Here is a 21,073-nt window from a genome sequence, read left to right on the forward strand (position 1 = left end):
ATTGGGGTTCAGAAAATAATGAAGGACTTCTAGGTCCAAAGTTTTCTCCATTCCAAACTGCCTTTTTTGGTTATTTCTCCCAGGCCATTGAGAAAGGAGATTAACAGCCTCTTTTCCACAAACAAATCAGGTTAATTAATGGGAATAAAATACACAGCAAAGGTGAAATTACTAAAGTCAAAGACAAGGGAATAGGGAAAAAGGAAAATGGATAATTTCCCTAGCTCTAGCAAAGACCGACACAATCCCCAAACTTGCTTCCACCTCAGCTAATTCAAAGAGCCAGACTTGATTTTATTAACTCACCACCTGGGGTCCATAGTTTTTAATAGGAAACAGCTGTGCTGCCTCTCAGCAGTCTCCTTCCCGGAAGCTCAGCAACAGGAAAAGTTGGGCTCCCCTCAGCTAGGTTCCTTTTTCTACTTTTACTTTCCCTCCCCTAAAAGGGAGGTCCTTCAAGCTGGATGTGGAGAGTGGTTCCCCTGCTGAGATCAGCAGCATACAGGCCAGGTGTGGCCCATACCCAATCATCCCTAGCCGGTTTCCCAAACAGTATGATCATTCAGGTGGGACCCTTGGGCATCTGCCAAATTTCATTATTTTATCACACTTTTCAAGATGCTTCCTTTTCTGCTTCCTTTTCAAGAGGTTCTCCAACTATTCCTTTAATAATATACTCTATAGTTTTGCCAGGTATCAGGATTATATTCTCTTGGCCTGTATTTTATGGATTTTATTTCCCCCATCACTTTTTTGTAATTGGTTCATTTTCTCTTTTCTAAACCCATGGCATCACTCCCATTGTCCACAACCATTCAAAGATCATAGATTGTAGTTCAGCAATCATATTCATCAGATTTTTGGAGTGCCTTTATATGTAGTTCACCTGGCTCTGTTGATTTGAGGCATCAAAGGCAGTTAAATACTTACTTACTATCTTCCTACTTAGCCATTTATAGTCTGTCCTTCCCAGTCCAAAGATCATTCTCCTTGGCAAAGAAAACAGAAAAATGAGAGTTGAACAGTTCTGCCTTCTCATCATTCATTTCCATTATCATTATTTTCTCCCTACCAAGCAACAATCCTACCCTTGTTAAAATCACATTGGAGGGGCAGCTAGGTAGCACAGTGGATAAGGCACCATCCCTGAATTCAGGAGTACCTGAGTTCAAATGTGGCCTCAGACACTTTATACTTACTAGCTATGTGATCCTGGACAAGTCACTTAACCCCCATTGCCCTGCAAAAAAAAAAATCACATTAGTGTGTGTGTGTGTGTGTGTGTGTGTGTGTGTGTGTGTGTGTGTGTGTGAGAGAGAGAGAGAGAGAGAGAGAGAGAGAGAGAAGCACGCTATATATTGACTGCTATGAATTGTTGCTTTATACTGAGCTTGCAGTACACTAAACCTTCCAGATCATTGTAACTATGAACTGGCTACATCTCTATCAACTTGTACTTATAGAGTTAACAGTTTTTGAAACCAATATATGGTACGTTTATTCATACCAAAATCTATCCTATTAAATTCAACCCATGATTTGAGCCTGCCAAGGACATTTTAGGTACTGGTTCTTCCACTTAGCATGTTATTAGTCTGCATCCTGTTCTCTGCAAATTTGATAAGGGAATTGTGTATATTTCCATCTAATCAATTGATTAAAATGCTGATTTGCACAGGACCAAGGGCAGATCTCCTGAGGCATTTTAATAGAGATCTTCCTGAAGATGGTCAGTGATCTATTCATTTCTATTCTTTGGGTCCAGTTATTCAATGAGTTCTGAAACTCACTATCATACAGTTAGCTTCTCTCTGCTCTGTCCATGAATATATAATGAGATACTTTGTCCCATTCTGAAGTTCATGGATATGTAACAACAAGAACAGTAATAGTAATAGTAGTGATAATAATAGTATTTATACAGCACCTTAAAGTTTGCAAAATACTTTACAGTGTACATAACTCACTTGATTGAAGGTCAAAGGATAGGTCACCATTATAATTTTTCATTGCCAAATAGGTGTTAGTTAATACAATCACTGATGGCTTTCAGGAAAGTGGTCTCTGATCACAAGCACAGAAATTTAATCTTCCATCTGTATGGATTAATGCAGAGTGAAATTAGGTAGTGCTCAGAGAAAAACATACACAATAACTATAACAGCATAAATGAAAATATCACTAAAGCCTGGCTCTGGAATCAGAGGGTTCAGGGTTAAATCCCATTTAGTGCGTGACCTTGGGTAAGTCAGTTTCTTCAACTTTTAAATGAGATGGTTGAACTGAGTGACTTCCGAGGTTCCTTCCAGTTCTAGAGCTATGATCATGTGAGAACAATCAGTAATTGGCTCTGGAGAAAAGTTCAAGAAGCAAATATATTCCTACCTAAGCAGAGTGAAGGGGACCACTACTAAAGCAGATTATTTTGCTGATCAGATGAAGTCACTGGATCTGGTATTTGTGCTTAATTGTTTTTCTTTTCTTATAAAGAAGGATTCATTCTGGGAGTAGCAAAGGATAGCTATTTCTAAAAACGACTGTAAAAATAATGTATCAATAATCTAAAAAATGTAATCTTAGGGGCAGCTAGGTGGCGCAGTGGATAGAGCACTGGCCCTGGATTCAGGAGGACCTGAGTTCAAATCCGGCCTCAGACATTAAACAATTGCTGACTGTGTGACCCTGGGCAAGTCAATTAACCCCAATTGCCTCACCAAAAAATGAATGAATGAATGAATGAATGAATAAATAAATAATGTAATCTTAGAAGATATGCATGAGAATACATATTTTTTCATAATATTATTCTCCCATAAGGAAGGGACCTTGGAGGCCATCTCGTTTAACTCTCTTATTTTACAAATGAGGCTGTCAGGCCCACCTATCTAAGGAGAGGTATTAAAACTTGGTCAAGGCCACAAAGTTTCAAAGTTTCTTACAACAAATTACCTCTTCTTTCTCTAACTCTCTCTCTTCTGTTGCCTTTGTTTTCAGATTGAAGGCAATTTCTCTAATCCCAGGCCACTCCAACTCCTGATTTTCCCTTTCCTTATTTACTTAGGACTTCTTTCAGTATCTAATCTCTCTCCTCCCATTCCCATTTCCCCCTTGATATATGGTATCTCTGTCCATTCTAGATAAAAATAAAACCTAGATTGTATGGGTACTATTTAGCCTGTCCAACCATCTTTTCCTTGTTCTCTTCTTTTCATTCAGGTTTGGTCTCTGAGTAAAACCCAGTTATTACTTTAAGTTTGTTTGTTTGTTTTAAAATAATAAACATTTTTTATTTATACTTTTGAGTTGCAAATTTTATCCCTCCTTCCCTCTGTCCTCTTTCCCCATCCCTGAAGCAGTAAGCAATGAGATGTGATTATCTTGTGTTTTGACTACTTCTATAGAGAAGTAGACTGTCCATATATCTTTATTAGTTCTCCCCCCCAAAAAAAAAAACCCCAACCTTCAAACTCCAAACTATTAAACTATGTAGAAGAGGGACCCTGGAAATCAATAGATTTCTCTGCTTCAGTTTACTCATCTGTAAAATGCAGGAAGGGGGTGGGATAGGGGAAGTAGTGAGAGAGGGAGAGGGGTAATGATATTCTCTACCTTCCAGGGTTGTTGGGAGGATAAAATGAGATAAAATTTGTAAAATATTTTGTAAACCTTAAAGCACTATATCAATTCTAGCACTGATGATGATAAGAATCTATTTAACACATGTAATTGCATTCCCCACTCCCACCCTTAGCACACTGGCAACCAAGTATTATGGGTTTTTTTTGTTTTTGTTTGTTTTTTGGTGAGGCAATGGGGGTTAAGTGACTTACCCAGGGTCACACAGCTAGTAAGTGTTAAGTGTCTGAGGCCGGATTTGAACTCAGGTACTCCTGACTCCAGGGCCGGTGCTTTATCCACTGTGACATCTAGCTGCCCCCAAGTATTGTGTTTTAAAATTTGGCAACCCCCTCCAACAATGCAGGTAGAACCATCTTTGAAATTTATAGGAAGATGGCAGAGTTGGTCAGAAAACTTCTCTAAATTTCCTCCACCAAAAAAAAAAAAAAAAAGAACATTGCCTCAGAGTAGCAAAAATCAACACTGGGTAAAGCTGTAGTCCTCCCAAGACAATTTGAGAATACCCCAGGAAAGACCCTACCTCCAGGGTGGAGGTTCAGCGCCTGGAAAGTGAAAACATCTCTCGGCTTACTCTTGCGGAATCAACAAACAAACAACAAGCCCTAGAGGCAACTGGGTTGAGAGGCAGCCTCAGCCTTAGACACTTTCATCTCACAGGTTTGGGGGATTGACAGTTGAGTAGAAGATTGAAAGACCTTCCACTGTCTAGGGACTCCAAGCACGGCTGTGCTGATCAGACACATCCTGGGCTGTGACTGCAAGGAGAAGGAGCTAGCACACACCTGGTGAGTGCAGTAGCTGAAGGGTGGGGATGCTGTGGGCTGTAGGTACCTACAAGAGAGCAGAGTCTCTGGTTTCAGTTCCAGGGCAGAGGGGACAGCTGTAGTTTACATCCACCCATGTGATCCCAGGGAGCAAGATCATTTGCAGGACAATGTGGCTGAGAGCTTAGCCATGGCTTGGGAATGAACAGGAGAGCCCAAGGTTGGGCCCAAGACAGACCTCAGAAAATAACTGCTAAAAACAAAATAAAATAAAAATGAACAAGCCAAGGAGAAAGAACCCAATTATAGATAATTATTATGGGGATAGAAAAGATCTGAGTTCATATTCAGGGGAAGATAATGGAGTTTAAAACCCCCCACTCCCTTTTCAATGAAAAATGTCAAATAGTCCCAAGCATAAAAAGACTTCTTGGAAGAAAGTAAAAAGGACTCTAGAAACCAAATAAGAGAGGTTGAGGAAAAATTAGAAAAAAAAATAAGAGCAATCCAAGAAAATCAAGAAAATTGGGAAAAGTTGACCAACTTGAAATAGAGAACCAAAAACTTAAGGAAGAAAATAATACCTTCAAAACTAGAATTCAGCAAGGGGAAGATGATGTCATTCTAAGATGACAAGAAGACAAAACAAAACCAAAACAAAGAAAAAATAGGAGAGAAATTGAAATATCTCATCAGAAAAACAACTGATCTAGAGAACAGATTGAGGGGAAATAAGAATAATTAGACTACCTGAAAATTATGATTAAAAAATAGAATCTTGATACAATATTAGAAGATATTGTCAAGGAAAATTGCCCTGAAATTCTAGAACAAGAAGGCAGAGTAGAAATAGAAAAAAAAAATCCACCAATTACCACCTGAAAGAGATCCCAGGAGAAAAATCTACAAGAATATCATAGCCAAGTTTCAAAGCTCCCAGGTTAAGGAGAAAATATTAGAAGCAACAAGAAACATTTTAAATACAATAAGGATTGCACCAGACCCATTTAGCTACTACATTGAATGACCATAGGTCTTGGAATACTATATTTCATAGAGCAAAAGAGCTGGGGTTACAACCAACAATAACTTACCCAGCAAAGTTAAGTATAATCATGAATGGGGAAAAAATGGACATTCAAAAATTGAAAAACTTTCAGGTTTTTGTCCCAAAAAGGCTAGAACTTAAGGGAAAATTCAACATATAATATCCAGGAGAAATATAAGGTAAACATTAAATTATAAGGGAGTCAATAAGGACAAAGTATTTACTTTGTATACAGGAAAATATTTGTAGTACTTTTATGACTGTCATTATTATTTGGGTAGTTTGATAGAAAAGCTTTGGCTGACCTGAGTATGATGGGATGATTCTTAAAAAATAGAACTCTGTAGGGAGAAATAAAAAGGAGTAATTATCTCATACAAAATGAGGCACAAAAGGAAAAATTGATAAAGAAGAAGCTAGAGGGTAGGGTGGGTAATAGTGATGGAACTTAACTCATCAGGAATGGGTTAAAAGGATATAGGGAGGGGCAGTGGATAGAGCACTGGCCCTGGATTCAGGAGTACCTGAGTTCAAATCTGGCCTCAGACACTTAACACTTACTAGCTGTGTGACCCTGGGCAAGTCACTTAACCCCAATTGCCTCACTAAAAAAAAAAAAAAGGATATAGGGAAGGGGGAGAGGATAAGGGAGGGTCTCTTAGAGGGGTGTGTAGGGTAAGGAATAGGAGGGCAAGGCATCAGGTAGAAGTAAAGCAGAGAAGTGAGGAGATAGGGTGAGAAGGATAGTAAGGAAAAATAAGAAGGAGGAAAATACTGGAGAAATTGTAGCTTAGAATTGTATTGTAGCTTAGAATGTGAATGGGATGAATTTACCCATAAAACGGAAATAGATAGCAGTTTAAACATTTGAATTCAACAATATATTGCTTTCAGGAATCATTATAAAAATGAGAGATACAGAGATAAAAACAAAGGGCAGGAATAGAATTTATTATGTAAAAAAAAAAAGCAGGTATAGTAATCATGATCTCGGACAAAGTTAAAGTTAAAACTGATTTAATCAAAAGAGAAAAGAGGAACTATACTATTTATCAGCAATGGTATTCAGTATTGTTTTAGACCATTTAAAATAGCTAGGCAGTACTTAATACCTGACCACATATTTGTCAAAACAAACATAGGAGCTATGTGAACATAAACATAAAACACTTTTTACAACTAAACTCGGATCCAAATAATTGAAGTAATATTTATTGTTCATGGGTAGGTAAAGCCAATATAATTTTTTAATTGACAGTTTTACCTTACTAATCTATGGACTCAATGTTATCCCAACTAAATTATTAAAAATTACTTTACCGAATTAGAAAAATAATAACTAAGTTCATTTGGAAGGCCAAGAGGTCAGGAACTTCAAAGAAAACAGGAAAAGGCATGTAAAGGAAATAGTTTCAGTTGTATCAGACCTTAAACTATATTATAAGGTGAGAACATTGTTGAAGTGCAAAATAGATAACTTGGATTATTTTAAATTAAAATTTTCTTGTATAAATAAAACCTAAGTAGCCAAGAATATAAAGAAAGCAGAAAATTGGGGAAAAAACTTTCATGGGCAATCTCTCAGATAGGACGTGATTGGGTTGTAATATTGCTGTGGTGTAGGAGATGATGAGCTAGTTGATTTGGAAAGGCATGTGTGTCGTTTGAAATTATATGAGGGTGGGGCGGCTAGGTGGCGCAGTGGATAGAGCACCAGCCCTGGAGTCAGGAGTACCTGGGTTCAAATCCAGCCTCAGACACTTAACACTTACTAGCTGTGTGACCCTGGGCAAGTCACTTAACCCCAATTGCCTCACTAAAAAAAAAAGGAAATTATATGAGGGTGCCTATCTCTATCTCAAGTTTTAGGGAACTTAGCTGAGGTTTCTAATATATTACTACTTATAAATTAGAGGCTTTAGCATCAATTTTGGGCATTAAGCATTTATTAAAGCATATTAAATATCAATAAAGAGAGAAAGGCACGCGACTGCTTCTTCTGAGTCCCAGGCCAAGAGAGCATGTGTGAGCATAAGCTTCCTGTGGGTCCAGAGGAGAAGTGGCCCTTCCACACTGCTCAAAGCTAATTGGCTAGCATTGTTTAAATCTATTGGTTTACTGGACTTGAGGGTGGTCCATGAGCAGTACTTGCTGAGGTCAGAGTCCAAAGGACAGACCCTCTGGAGGGAAAGGGTTTCAGGTAGGTGTGTTTTCAATCTCTGTTGTCTGTATTCAGAGTTTTAGGTCCAACTTGACTGACTCTGAGCTGGTCTTAAAAAAGTCAGGCAAGGCTCTGGAGTTAGGCCCTCTAGTGGGGGGCCCTCTGGGAGCCCCCAAACCCATTTTTTTCTCACATATAGAAAGACTTGGACTTTTAAAGAAAAACGCAATCCACCTTCAGAGAAACAGATGAAGAGTGAAAATACACATAGTATAGTCTTACATATATATGTGTGTGTATATATGCGTATGTGTATCAATATCTACATGCATGTGTGTATATGTATATATGTATACATATACACATACACACACATATATCCACACTTAATTATAGTCTTCTTTAGGGTGGGGAGGAGGGAAAAAACAAAAAAGAAAAATGTACACAGCAGAGGGGGCAGATAGGTGCTGCAGTAGATAGAGCACTGGTCCTGAATTCAGGGGGACCTGAGTTCAAATCCGGCCTCAGACCCTTGACACTTACTATCTGTGTGACCCTGGGCAAGTCACTTAACCCCCATTGCCTCACCAAAAAAAAAAAAAGAAAGAAAGAAAGAAAGAAAAAGAAAAGAATTAAAACAGGTGTATGCTTGGTATTAAAAACAGATATACACATAACAATTTGAGGAGAGGTAGAAAACAGACTTGAAATTAGGGAAGAATTTCTGTAGGAAGTGCCACATGAACTTAATCTCAAAGTAAACCAAGGATTCTAGAAAGTAGAGATGATGATGGCATGTGCTCCTGGCATACAGAATAATGGTCTATGCATTGGAATAGAGACAAGAGATGACATTCCAAGTTTAGGGAACAACAAGTAGTTCAGATTGGTTAGAACATTGAAAGGAGTGGGGTGAGACAAAATAAATCTGGAAAGGTAGGTTAGAGTCAGATTGTGAAGGGTATTAAATACCAATCTAAAGAGTTTAAATTTTATCCAAGGTGGCACAGTAAATAGAGCACTGGACCTGCAGTTAGGAAGACCTGAATTCAAATTCAGTCTTATACTTTTACTAGCTGTGTGACCCCGGGCAGATTTCTTGACCTCTGTCTGCCTCAGTTTCCTTCTCTGTAAAATGATGATAATCACTGTGTCTCCTTCCTAAGGTTGTTGAGAGGATAAAAAGAGGATTTTTTAAAGAGCTTGGAAAACCTTAAAGTAGTACAGAAATGCTAACTACTATTATGACAGATAGGAAAATGAGGCTTAGAGAAACCGAATGACATACTCAGGGTCCTACTGGTGATAAGTGGTAGAACCAGGATTGGAAATCATTCCCATAAATTAAACACCATACCACAGAAGAGTCGTTAAAATATGTATTTGTGTGTAGAAGGGCAACACTGATGTAATCACAGAGCTATCAAAGACAACACCCTAGAACAGAGAACTTTTCCCATTGGACTCATATTGGTCAGGCACCATTCACAGAAATGTGTCAGGTAGCTAGGTGCAATATATTTTTTGTTTTGTTTTGTTTTTGTGGGGCAATGAGGGTTAAGTGACTTGCCCAGGGTCACGCAGCTAATTAAGTGTCAAGTGTCTGAGGTCAAATTTGAACTCAGGTCCTCCTGAATCCAAGGCCAGTGCTTTATCCACTGCGCCACCTAGTTGCCACCTAGGTGCAATATATTAAGCTCTGAGCCTGAAGTCAGGAAGACTTGATACTTATAAGCTGTGTGACCTTGGGCAAATCATTTAACTTCTGCTTGCTTCAGGCTCCTTACATATAAAATGGGGATAATAATAGCACTTGCCTCCAAGGGCTGTTGTAAAGACCAAATTAGATAAAAATATTTGTACAATGCTTGGCCTAGTGCCTGGCACAGAGTAGACTCCATATAAATGTTAGCCATTATTATCATATTCATTTATGGTCACCATATTTTAAGAGATCAACAAATTTAACTGTGTCCAGGAAAGAGGCTAAGGAGGTGATTCTAAACCATGGCACAAATGGGCATAACACTACATCACTTGAGAAAATAACAGCAGAAGCTTTAGAGACAAGCAAGCAGGAACCAAACCACTTCGTGGTTATCGTCGTATGTATTCTGGGGAGTGGAGGGATGGGTTCCCACAGCGTTTCTCAAAGTCTGACTCCATTTCCTGTATGCTATGCTTGATATAGCTCCTCCCTTTTGTGGTGAACTGCTGAGCATGGGGTGTTAAATGGAGAAATGAGCAGAGTCGGCCTGAGCCTCTCTCCACCAGGCAGGCCGCCCAGCTCGGATGGTGGGCGTGACTGTGCTCATACCATGTTTAAAAACTGCTGTTTCTTTTCTCAGATGTTTAATGTTTGTTGGATAAAATGTTGTTTGAGTGGATAAAATGATCATGGTGCTGTATACACTGGCAGGTTATAGGATTATAGATTTAGAGAAGCAAGATGTCTTAGAGGACACTGAGTCCAACTCACTTTACAGATGAGGAAACTGAGGTGCAAAGAGATTAAGTGATTTGCCCAAGATTCTATAAGATAGTAAGTAACAGAGGTGTAATGACTTGATTGTATTTTTTAAATGTTTCATTGATGTCTTTTAATTATACATCATAATAATTCCTGGTTTGGGCACAGTGGATAGAACACTGTTCTGGGAGTCAGGAAGACTCATTTTCCTAAATTCAAATCCGGCCTCAGACACTACCAATGTGGGCCCAGGCAAGTCAGTTAACCCTGTTTACCTCCATTTCTTCATCTGTAAAATGAGCTGGAGAAGGAAATGGCAAACCACTCTAATATCTATGCCAAGAAAACCCCAAATGGGGTCACAAAAAGTCGGACACAACTGAAAAAGGACTAAACTGAATATGTCCTAACCCTAAGAATTGGACTATCCCTTAAAATAAATAAGAATAGTTAATCTTTGTAACATTCTGCCCCTTGTAGTTCCCCCCTCTACAGAGGTGTATGTCTGTCTGTTCTTTAGGATCAAAGTTGGTAATTACTGTTACTCAGAATTTGACTTCCTTTTGGGATTCTTTTCATTTCCATTATTGTAATCATTTTGTATATTGCTCTTCTGGTTCGACTTGTTTTACTCTGTATTAGCTATGATTGTATTTTGATTGGTTGCAGAGAAGCTTGATGTAGTAGGTTCATTGTAGTATGAGAGAAGCTACTCCTGGATTAGTGGCATCCACTCAGATCACTCAAGTGCTGGGGGACAGGGGGAGTGTATGGGGCATTCAGGGAGAACCAGCATTTCTGGTATGAGGGCTTCCCAAGCTGTTTTCGGGGCTGCTGATCTACCTTCGGTGTCCACCTTCACCCAGCTTTCATCTGTAGCTCCAAGAAGCTGTAGTATGCACAGTGGCCACATCCTGGTAATCCCTCTCAGCTAAGTAGCTAAAACAGTTGAAGGTGACTGAGAGGCTTCAAACCCATCAATAAATTAGGGGGAACAAGCATCTGAAGACTTCCTCTGGTAGAATGGGCAGATGAGAACAATTTCTTCCAAAGGCCATAAAGGCAGCTGAAGCAGGTGCTGTGGAGTGCTTAGAGCTTGGTCAGACATCAAAGAAATCAAGGTCATCTATCCACTGCATCTTGGGCCATCACCAGTTGGCCTGACTTTTGTCTCTTCATAGGACCTTGATAGCTCTGGAAGAGAGAGTGAGGTCCTTGACTATGTGCAACTCTGCCTCACTTAAATCCAATTCACTCACGAGTCAAGACATCATCCTGTGATGTCACTGGTCCTCTTCAGAAATAAAGGACAAACACTGTATTTTGATTGGTAGCAGAGAAGCTTGATGTAGTAGGTTCATTCTAACATGAGAGAAACTAGTCCGGGAATAGTGGTCTCTGATGATCGTCTAGGTGCTAGGGTTCTTTGGGATAATAATTTAGGGAACTTTGCCCCAAGAAAAATTCTTTGCCTAGCTGCTGTCTCACTGTTATGGAGATTGGCACTCTGCCCCGACAAAAGCTAGGGCGTATGGTGTAGGGGCAAGGGACTCAACTGAGAGAATGGGGATATTACATTCCTTAAAGCTCTGGTGCTGGCCAACATAAGTGCCATTCTGTTTGGTAGCATGAAAATGAGTTGCCAAGAAGTAGTTCTGGAGTCTGAGCACTACAGTTCAAATCCCAGCTCTGATAATTATTATCTCTGTGACCAAAGTTAAGTCTGGGATTTATTTTCCTCATCTGTAAAATCAGGGAGTAAATTCATCAGTTTTTTTCTGGTTCTAAATGCTGTGATTCTAGAAATAACACTCCTGTTCTTCTAGCAGAGTCTTCAACTAACCCAGCTACCATACTATTGTTGTTCAGTCATTTCAGTTGTGTCCAACTCTTTGTGACCCCATTTGGAGTTTTCTTGGCAAAAATACTGGAGTGGTTTGCCATTTCCTTCTCCAGTTTTCCTTCTCCAAGAAACTGAAGCAAACACAGTTAAATGACTTGACCAGGGTCACACAGCTAGTAAGTATCTGAGGTAAGATTTGACCTAATGAAGATGACTCTTCCTCACTCCAGGTCTGGTCCAGTGCTCTATGTACTGTGCCACCTAGCTGCTGTGCTGTAGTTCTAATATACCCATAACCCTAAACACACTTGGAACACTCAAGCTCCCTTTGTCTTAGGCAGCTAAATACAGCATTGGATCAGCTTTCAAGAAGCCCTTAGTTCAGACCTAGCTTCAGACACTTATAAGCTATGTGACTCTGGGAAAGTCATTGAATTGCTCTCAACCTCAGTTTCAACATCTGGAAAATGGGGATAATAATAGTACCCACTTCTAGTGGTTGTTCCAGTTGTTATCAAATGAGATAATATTTGTAAAGCACTTTATAAAGCATTATATAAATTATTAGTTATTAATTATCCTAGGGAGCAATTTAGGACAGTAAGTCACCTCTTTCTTTGTGGCAGGAAGGTTGTTGTTTTTTTTTTTTTTTTGGTTTTGCTTCAGCAATGGGAATCAGGTCACGGTGACCACCGGCTTAACTCCCCAGGCACATGGATTGCCTGTGATGCCAATTATCCTTCTGTTGATGATCAGGAAATGACCACATGTGAAAATGTACTTACAGCAGATTGTACTTAGAATAATAGAATCATGGATTTTCAGAACAGGAAGGGACCTTAGAAATTCTGTAGTGTAATCTCATTTTATAGCTAAGGGAAATGTTTTGAGTTCTAGCTCTGCGACTATCTTTTTCTTCTCAGATAGTTTCAAAACACAACATATATGTAAGTATATATAGTTATATATGTATATATACACATATGTATATATTTTATATATATTTGAAATTTTTGAATATTATTTATATTTTTGAAAGATAGGACAGAGAACATGATATAGGACTGCTTCCCAGAAAACAAAAGAATTAAATTTTTACACCTATTGAATGAAAATGTTCATTACAGTATCCCATGTGCTTTTGGCATTTAGAAACAAAATCCTCTTTGATTCCTAAATGTATGACATTAATGCATAATTTGGATCTTTCCACTCTCAGATGGGACTGATCCCTTTGCTTGATTCACACAGTGTTGCCAGCAATCAATGTTGGTATCTTTACTGTCCCTGCTGATGGAATATAGTGCTATCTTATCCAAGGAGAGTGTCTTATTGAGAAAATACCCAGACTCCTTTCATCAGAGCTGAAGCTATCATTTCAGAGCTCTTAATACTGATCTGATAAAATCTAGAATTCAGTAAAAAACAAAAGCAAACGGCTTTATTTCTCATCCCTGCCTTTCTTCAGTCCAGATAATTATGTATTTCACAGCCACTTAAGGTTGTGTCTAATTTAAACTATTAAAAAAAAAAAGTATGGCAAAACCTCTTGGTTTCCTAAAGAGGCTCTTTGCCATAAGAACTTAAACCTTTTAAGAATCTTATTTTGGTGCTGGGATGACATCTCTGTTTCTAGTGAAACCTCTTAGAAATTCACAGAAGGCATCTTCTCTGCTTGTAGCCAAAGACAGGGAAAGGCAGAGCTGTGTGTTGATACTGTGATAAGAAAATGAGATGGAGCAGATTGCCTCTAAAAGAGAATGTTACTGTGAGGGTATCTTGCTGATGCTGTTGGTAGCTTTCTTCTTTCTTGATACACCTGTGCTTTGACATGGGTGAGACAGGAGGAAAGACATGGATGATCTTCAATAACCACACATGCTAATCCCCCTCTTCCCCCTGCCAGGGTATGGTCTGAAGTAGTAACTCACAGTGCGATCTCAGAATGAGTCACGAGGGGGCTCTCTGAGCTCAGGCTATCAGTTCCTGGCTTCTTTTTTTTGCACATGCACAAACTTGAGATCTGTCTAGATCTCTGCTCATGTGCTAAGAGGAACTCCCAACCTTCCAGCACGTATCCAACTTTATCTCTGCTTGCTCTAAAGTTTAAATATAAAATTATTACCATAAAATATTTCATTGACTTATTCAATCAGGCATGTGACCCCCATTTCCATTTAGATTCCTATCTCTTGAGCAACAAAACAAGGCCTAAAGAAAGCACTGGTGTTGCGCATTAGTGTATTAGAGTTTCTTGAATGAAACCAGATTGGAAAAGTTTCCAAATTCTCAGCAACTCCAATGCTTCTAAAAAAATCTCTACTCTTCCTATTGTTATCTTCATCTGGGTATTACTAGCAGCAAAACTCACGAGGAAGAAGGAAGAAATCTCCCCAACATTCATCCACTCTGTTTGAAATTCTCTCAGAAACTAAGATTTGAGAAGATTCAGTATCAGGAGCAATTTGGTCTCTTCCAATTTCTCACTGTTCCCTCTTGTGGCATCTCCATCCAGTATTCTGCCATTCATGTCCACCTTCTCTGATGGGACTTTAGCAAGTCTATGTAGTATCAAGGCAACCATGGCCTCCCCAGTAGCTCAGGCACTGCCAGTTCATGTTCCTAGACACCCAAGGGGAGGGAGAGGGTCTCTGTCACAAGGAGAGTGTGACTGCTATAAGAAGTCCCAGCAGAGGAGGCTCCAGTTCCGTGGTGCCCTTATCTTAGCCATTCCTGACTTGGTAGGCTTGTTGTAAAGCAGCCCCACTCTTGGTTTTAAATGCTCCAGTCTTAATAGTTCCACGGAGTTCACACCTGGCTCACTTTGCTTTCTGGCCCATGTCTGGAGTACTCTGGGTGGGAAAATACAGAGGAATACTAAGGAAAAGATGAGCCTCCATAAGCAGATACTACAATCCATTTGGAAACCAAGTATCAGAGATGGGAAATTTGAAAAATTGATATATTTGCTTTTCACATAGCAGATACTTCCCCAAAACATCCCCCAAATTACCCTTCTCCAATTATATTTCCACTAAAACAGTTCAGTTTCTGGATGATGAACAGAAAGGAAGGATGTATTCTTTAACTTGTACAGCATGAAAGATTGATGGTAGGAATTTTAGACATCAATAATCAACCATTTACTAAGTTCCTACTGTGTGCCAGGAACCATAAACAAGAAAGTAAAAGAACTAGAAAAACCTCTCAGCTGATTTAATTTAATTAATCTAATTGATTAGAATTTAAGGTTGCTTATGGAGGAAATATTTTGCAGGCGTGTTCCACTTTCATCACGTCACATTCCCCACTCCTCAACTTGTCACTGTCCAGGCCATTCCACACTGCCAAATAAACTGCATTTCACTTCTCACTGTCTTTACCTACTTGTTTGTGTTCCAACAGTGTCTGACAAGATAAAGACTCTGGTTCCCATGCAGTCAGGATAATATGCTTGGCTTAAATTAAAGTACGTCCTCCAGGACCATAAATTTATCTGAAAAAGCAGCCATATCCTCGCCTGGTCTACTCCCATTGGCCCCCACTTCCAACGCTGTAGGGAAGATGCAATAGCCATTATCCATCGCTGTGGCCCTGGCAACTGCTTCTGCAGTTGCTGAAGCCCCCAGCTCCTCAGTATCCACAGTTATTAAAGACCCAGAAGAGAACGCTTTTGCCACCAAAGAACAATCAGGTGATTCACCATCAGAAACCAGTATGGTTTTATCATTGGAAAAGAAGATGAATGACCATCTGCTTTGTTGCTGCACCCTAAGGACCAGGGGACCTTTCCCATTCGGTTTGATGTATTGTCTTCCCTCATGACAATGTCAGCTCCTCGGGAGCAGGGATTATCTTTTCTATCTTCATCCCAGTGCTTAGCATGTAGTAAGCATTTAGTAAATGCATTTTCATGCATTCACTAAAAGGAACATTTATTTACATGAACACACAGAGAGGTCAAAGTGAAAGCCCTTTCCTGAGGCTGACCTGCCTTTCGTTTCTTTTCATAACCTCATTTTGCCACACTAAGATGATGAAGTGCTTCAGACAAATGCCGTTCTTATTTGGGGAAACTGAGGCATCGATCCCCTCACAGACCTTTTCTCAGCAGGGAATAGCGGCAGACTTCACTGACTCCATGGCAAAAACTCTCTCTATAGCTACAGGTTTTCAAAGGCCAGTGCAGCCTGGATTTTTGCAAATAGACAGCATTAATATTTCATGGAAACATTTAGCTTTTCATTCTGAAGCAGTACTATGAGAAGCAGTCTGATTTCTGTGGGTGTTGTGTTGTTATGTATAAAAGTGCCCCAGGGTTTTTCTGAGCATGTCACTACTGAAGAAAGATCCCTGAGCAGGAATAGCTAAATTAATTATTACTATCATTTTCACACATGATGGTGGGTGGGTGGGGAATACTAATAGTAAGGTATTCAGGTCATTTTTAATGTTACAGGATGAAAAGGATAAGGGCGAGGAGAGGAATGTGAAAATTGTTTTTTAATTATAAGCTTTTAAAAACACCATAGTCTTTTCATTGTTGTTGTCAGGATTGACTTTTTCTCTTTTGGTCATGCCATTGTGTGAAATCCTCACTCACACTCTTGAACTAAGCAACCTTTGTTGTGCTGAACTCCTGTGAAATGATACACCTGTTTTAAAGCTCTCAGACTTTTGAGATGTTATTTTTAAAATACTAAATGTGTTTTTCCACCGTGACAAACCACAATTCTCTCCAGAGTTGCTAAATGCCTCTGATCTGCTCATGGGAATATGTTGTCATTTGGTATCTGTAGATTTTGCCTCATTTTAGAACTTCCTCCCTAAGGGTACCCCATGATGTCACTGGAGTCACTCAACTCCCAGCTACACAGAACACTGAGTGAGCTGTCAGTCTCTGAGTAGGCTCTGGCCTGGAACGCACACATAGGAACTCCAAGCAGTGAATAAGCTATTTCTGCAGTTTCACTAGCTAAAAGCCTTTGTGATTCTCCGTGATCCTTGTAAGACTGAGCCCATCTCCACATGTTGTATGTGTTTTTCAAACGGCAGGATGGTAGCCAGAGGGGAAATAGCACGCTTTTGGAGTTTGGAAAGCCTTCATATGGGTATGTGTGAGTAGAGCATGACGTATATTCATTGTGATGTTGCTGCTGAAAAATTTCTTTTAGAGTTGCATTCTCTCTTGTTTTCTTGTATAAGTTTTTAGGCTCTGCAAAGAAAGCCCATCCCTCTCTGAAAATGTTTACCCTTGGTAGTGAACAGCAAGTATTAGTGGGCATAGAGAACCAGAGACATTGATTTTATTTAATTTGTACTATTTAGTAGGTAGTAGAATGAAAAAAAGGAGACATGAAAAATCAGAACTATACAGTCAGTTATCATTTATAGATAAAGGTTTTATTATCTTGGTGTTTTACACTGTATGAAACTCCTTTATTCAGTTCATTGCTGAGATACATAAATATGGTACTTGAAAACTGGAGATGTCTAAGGTTGTTGTTTAAAATTTAATTTTTAACACATTTGGCATTTTCAAAAGTGATTTTACTTGCAATATTCTTTTCCAACTCAATTTTCAATATTTTTACCCAGCATTATGATTAAAAAACCATAATTTAAATTTCATAGGATGTTATTGGTAAGGAAGCTATTTTTTTTTAATTGTGGGGAAAGAAGCATTAAGCAAATTGATTCCTTTCATTTTATCTATAAAATTTCATTAAATTTGCACTAGTAGAAATAAGTGAGAGTTAGTTAGACATGACAACTTAAGGGCAGAATTGTACCCTCTTAGAAGAGAACAATTTACATTATATGCTTTCTTCTTATCTTTGATTGCTACGCTGTTTCCTGATTAATGATAGGGATGGGTTGGTGCTTCTGTATCTTCTCAGGTAAAAACACTCACTCTCTAAGCAGTAGTGTATTCCATATTCACTAAGAAGTTTCCTGCTTGTCTTTATAGTCGATGTAGCATAAAATACCAAAAAGGTCTACATAGTGTAACTTGGAATTGAAACTTAAGGTTCAAATTACTTAAATAATACATGGATTATTGCTTAATCTAGTTTAAAAATTTAGGGAGATGCTCATAAATTTTGTTGGATCTTTTTTTTTTTTTAAGTGGAGAAATTCACACTGCCCTTAGAATATCATGTTAAATCTCTTTTTTGTGTGTGGTATATTGCAACATCATTTGGTATGAATTTTTTAAAAAGCCAAATTACAAATAAGTTTAGCCATTTGATTGTGTCTGAGATCCCAGTTTACAGAGCTTGTTAAGAGATCCTTTATGTTTTAGATGACCAAAAGACTCTTGATTCTACTAGCTCAACTGTTCACTTTTAAGATGAAAACTGAAAGGGTTAATGGGTTTTTTTAATCACAAGCCTAACTTACACCCAGGAAGTAGCTTCTGCTTTTTCCGTCAATAGTTCTTGACTCAATGTATTTGACCTCGGTGTCCTAGAGGCTCCCACTGACTCATACTCAGGCAGCTCATTAAATGAATAATATAAGACTGTTCAGCACTTATGTATGGAATCTTTTATCTGGATTGAATAGAATAGAGGGAAATGATACTGCTTCTTCTTTTTTTGCCAGACAAGCAGTGACCAGATTTGCTCTGAAGGACTGACTCAGTTGTGTAAGAGCTTGTGTGTGTATGTGTATGTATATGTAGATATATGTACATATGTATGTACAAAAGCACATTCTAAAAAAGATTAAAATTCTGTGGGTATTTAGAGAAAAGGCTGACTAGCCATTTTGATTAGCAGACTCTTCTATTCAATCTGATGTTTTAAACAAATTATGGATATCTTTTGTTTTTACATGATCCACATTTCCAAATACATTCTTTCCCTTTTCCCACCCTGCCCTACCCCCACCCCAGTTATAAAAGATTTTCCATTACAGTTCTACTTACCTCTCCACTGCCTGAGCATGAGTGGGAAATCTTAAAGATATCAGGAACCCATTTACCATTCAAATAAGGCACCAGTGTGACTTAAAAGTTTCTAGAGCTTTGTCAGAATTAAGTATTTATAGTTGTATTTTAGTATAATTGGTTTTTTTTGTAAGTCAGTGCATTTTATTTTATGCATTTAAAAACACAATTCTTTGCCCTTCTCAAAAAGCTATGCTGGGCAACAAAGAATAAAAAACAGGAAGAGAAAAAAAAATCAGTTTAGCAAAACCAACCCACACTTCAACTGAGTTTGACAGTACATACAATATTGCATACCCATAGACCCCCACCCTTGCAAAGAATGTAGGAAGTTGCATTTTCTCAATTCTTCAAGGCCAAGTTTCTTTGTCATTATGATTTCTGAACTGCTCTCTATCATAGTAATCCCCTCCACCCCATAAAAATATAGTTCTCATTTCCTTCTGTCTGACACTTGCTCATCTGGCAAAACAAACAAAAAAATGAATGAATGGATAAATGAATGAATGATGCTGATCTAACTTTCTTTTTCTAAGGCACTGCTACTGTTGCTTCTCCTAAGAGAACATAGGAGTCACTTCATAATAAATCTTCTGTCTCTTGTGCATTTAGTAAAACTGGTTTGCTCTCTAGAGTATCCTTCCCTTTTGCATGGCACATTCTTACACCTACCAGGGCTTCCTTTGTGTTCTGAACCTGGTTTTAAAGAGTTCTCCCAGTGATGACTCAACTAGGATTACCAGATGAGCTGTAATTCTTTGTTTTAATACACTGAACTTTCTTGAGGCCAGTGTATTTTAAAGACTATTAACCCTATTGGGAACCTATTTGGGGCAGATAACTGGCAGACATTGCTTTGGGTAATCTTCAGATTTAGAGAAAGTTATATTCCTGGAAAAGCTGCCCTTAGCTGATGTGAATGCAAATTGTATCTGATTTTCTCACAAAAACAATGTTATAATAGACACTAACATTCTCTGCCAAAGGTCTGTTGTCTAATTGTTTATAGAAATGACTGCAAACACCTTACTCCTTTAACAGCTAAAAATTATGTAATTGTATTCTGAATAGAGAATGCTTTCTAAAATGAATTCTTAAAGAAATCTAATTTGATTGTATTTAAGGTTTCTGGGAGATGACTTGTCCTAGGGTAGGGGGAGGGCCTAAGGAAATTTTTGGAGCATTCCCAGAGAAGGGTTGTGCATAAAACCATAACCAAAGGGACTGCTAGGCCAGGGAAAACTCAATTGCTTGAGAGCAGGACTTGGTAGATGAGGGGGTGAGGAGGCTGTAAAGAGATAAAGTCTTATGGGCTTGATCATATCAGGAAACAGACTGACTGGCCAGTCTGGTTTGCATATCCCTTGAGGGGAATTGGCAGAGTGCTATAAATGGGAACTCCTGTTAAGTCAAATATTTCTTGTAGGTCCATTTTACAGATGAGTGTTCCCAAGCACGTTATGTCACACAAACACACACACACACACACACACAGAAGACCAGATCCTGAGTGAGTTAAAGTCAAACCCAGGGGTTCTTAACCCTTTTTGTGCCATATACCCTTTTGGCAGTCTGGTAAAACCTACACATTCTTTCTCAGAGTAAATGTTTAGAAATTGTCACCTGGAAAAGGTGGTGAGGTTCCTTAAGGTATTTTCTTTAAAGAATTACACTCTTGCACACAGTCTAATTAGAATTAAAATGGTCTTTTATTTGGTGCTAGAGAAAGTGACCTAGAGGTAAATCAAAGACTTCAACCCTGGGGAGGAGATGGCTTAGAGACATCTTCCTCCCAGAACAGAAGGAAGGCAAAAGCTTTTATAGAGGATAGATAGGGTGACCATCTGAAAATGGAAAGTTCCTTTTGGAGGTAGAGTAGGGAAAGCATGGATGCGTGTTATTTTTTAGGAATGATGGTCCTGACCTCTGGATTTATCTCTGTCTCCTGGCTCTGGTCAGGTAGTAGCCACACCTGACTTTCCTGCTATAGAATTTTATCTCCCCATACTTAGGTGTGTCCATCCTGATATCTAGTTGGTCAGTTTAAACTTTAATAGTCCCTTGACTCCTTGATATGTCCATCCTGTTATCTGGTCATCTTAAACCCCATGTCATAAATGTATAAAATAAAATACATAGGCTTCGAAAGGAAACCAGCTAGGGATTCAGGAGGACCTGAGTTCAAATCCGACC

General features: G+C 38.8%; 1 protein-coding gene across 4 annotated transcripts in view; it reads left to right on the plus strand.

The window, feature by feature from the left end:
- Positions 1-21,073, plus strand: part of SPATA13 (spermatogenesis associated 13) — a 153,197-nt gene that overhangs the window by 92,146 nt on the left and 39,978 nt on the right. The window contains exon 1 of one of the 4 annotated variants that reach the window (XM_043994979.1): positions 16,828-17,036. The exons of the other annotated variants lie outside the window; for them this stretch is intronic. Coding sequence (XP_043850914.1) covers positions 16,961-17,036 — 76 coding nt within the window. The 5' untranslated portion in view covers positions 16,828-16,960. Of the gene's footprint in view, positions 1-16,827; positions 17,037-21,073 lie in introns of those variants that run through there. 4 annotated transcript variants of the gene reach the window in all.

Source organism: Dromiciops gliroides, chromosome 3 (genome assembly GCF_019393635.1).
Source record: "Dromiciops gliroides isolate mDroGli1 chromosome 3, mDroGli1.pri, whole genome shotgun sequence".
Lineage (NCBI taxonomy): Eukaryota > Metazoa > Chordata > Mammalia > Microbiotheria > Microbiotheriidae > Dromiciops > Dromiciops gliroides.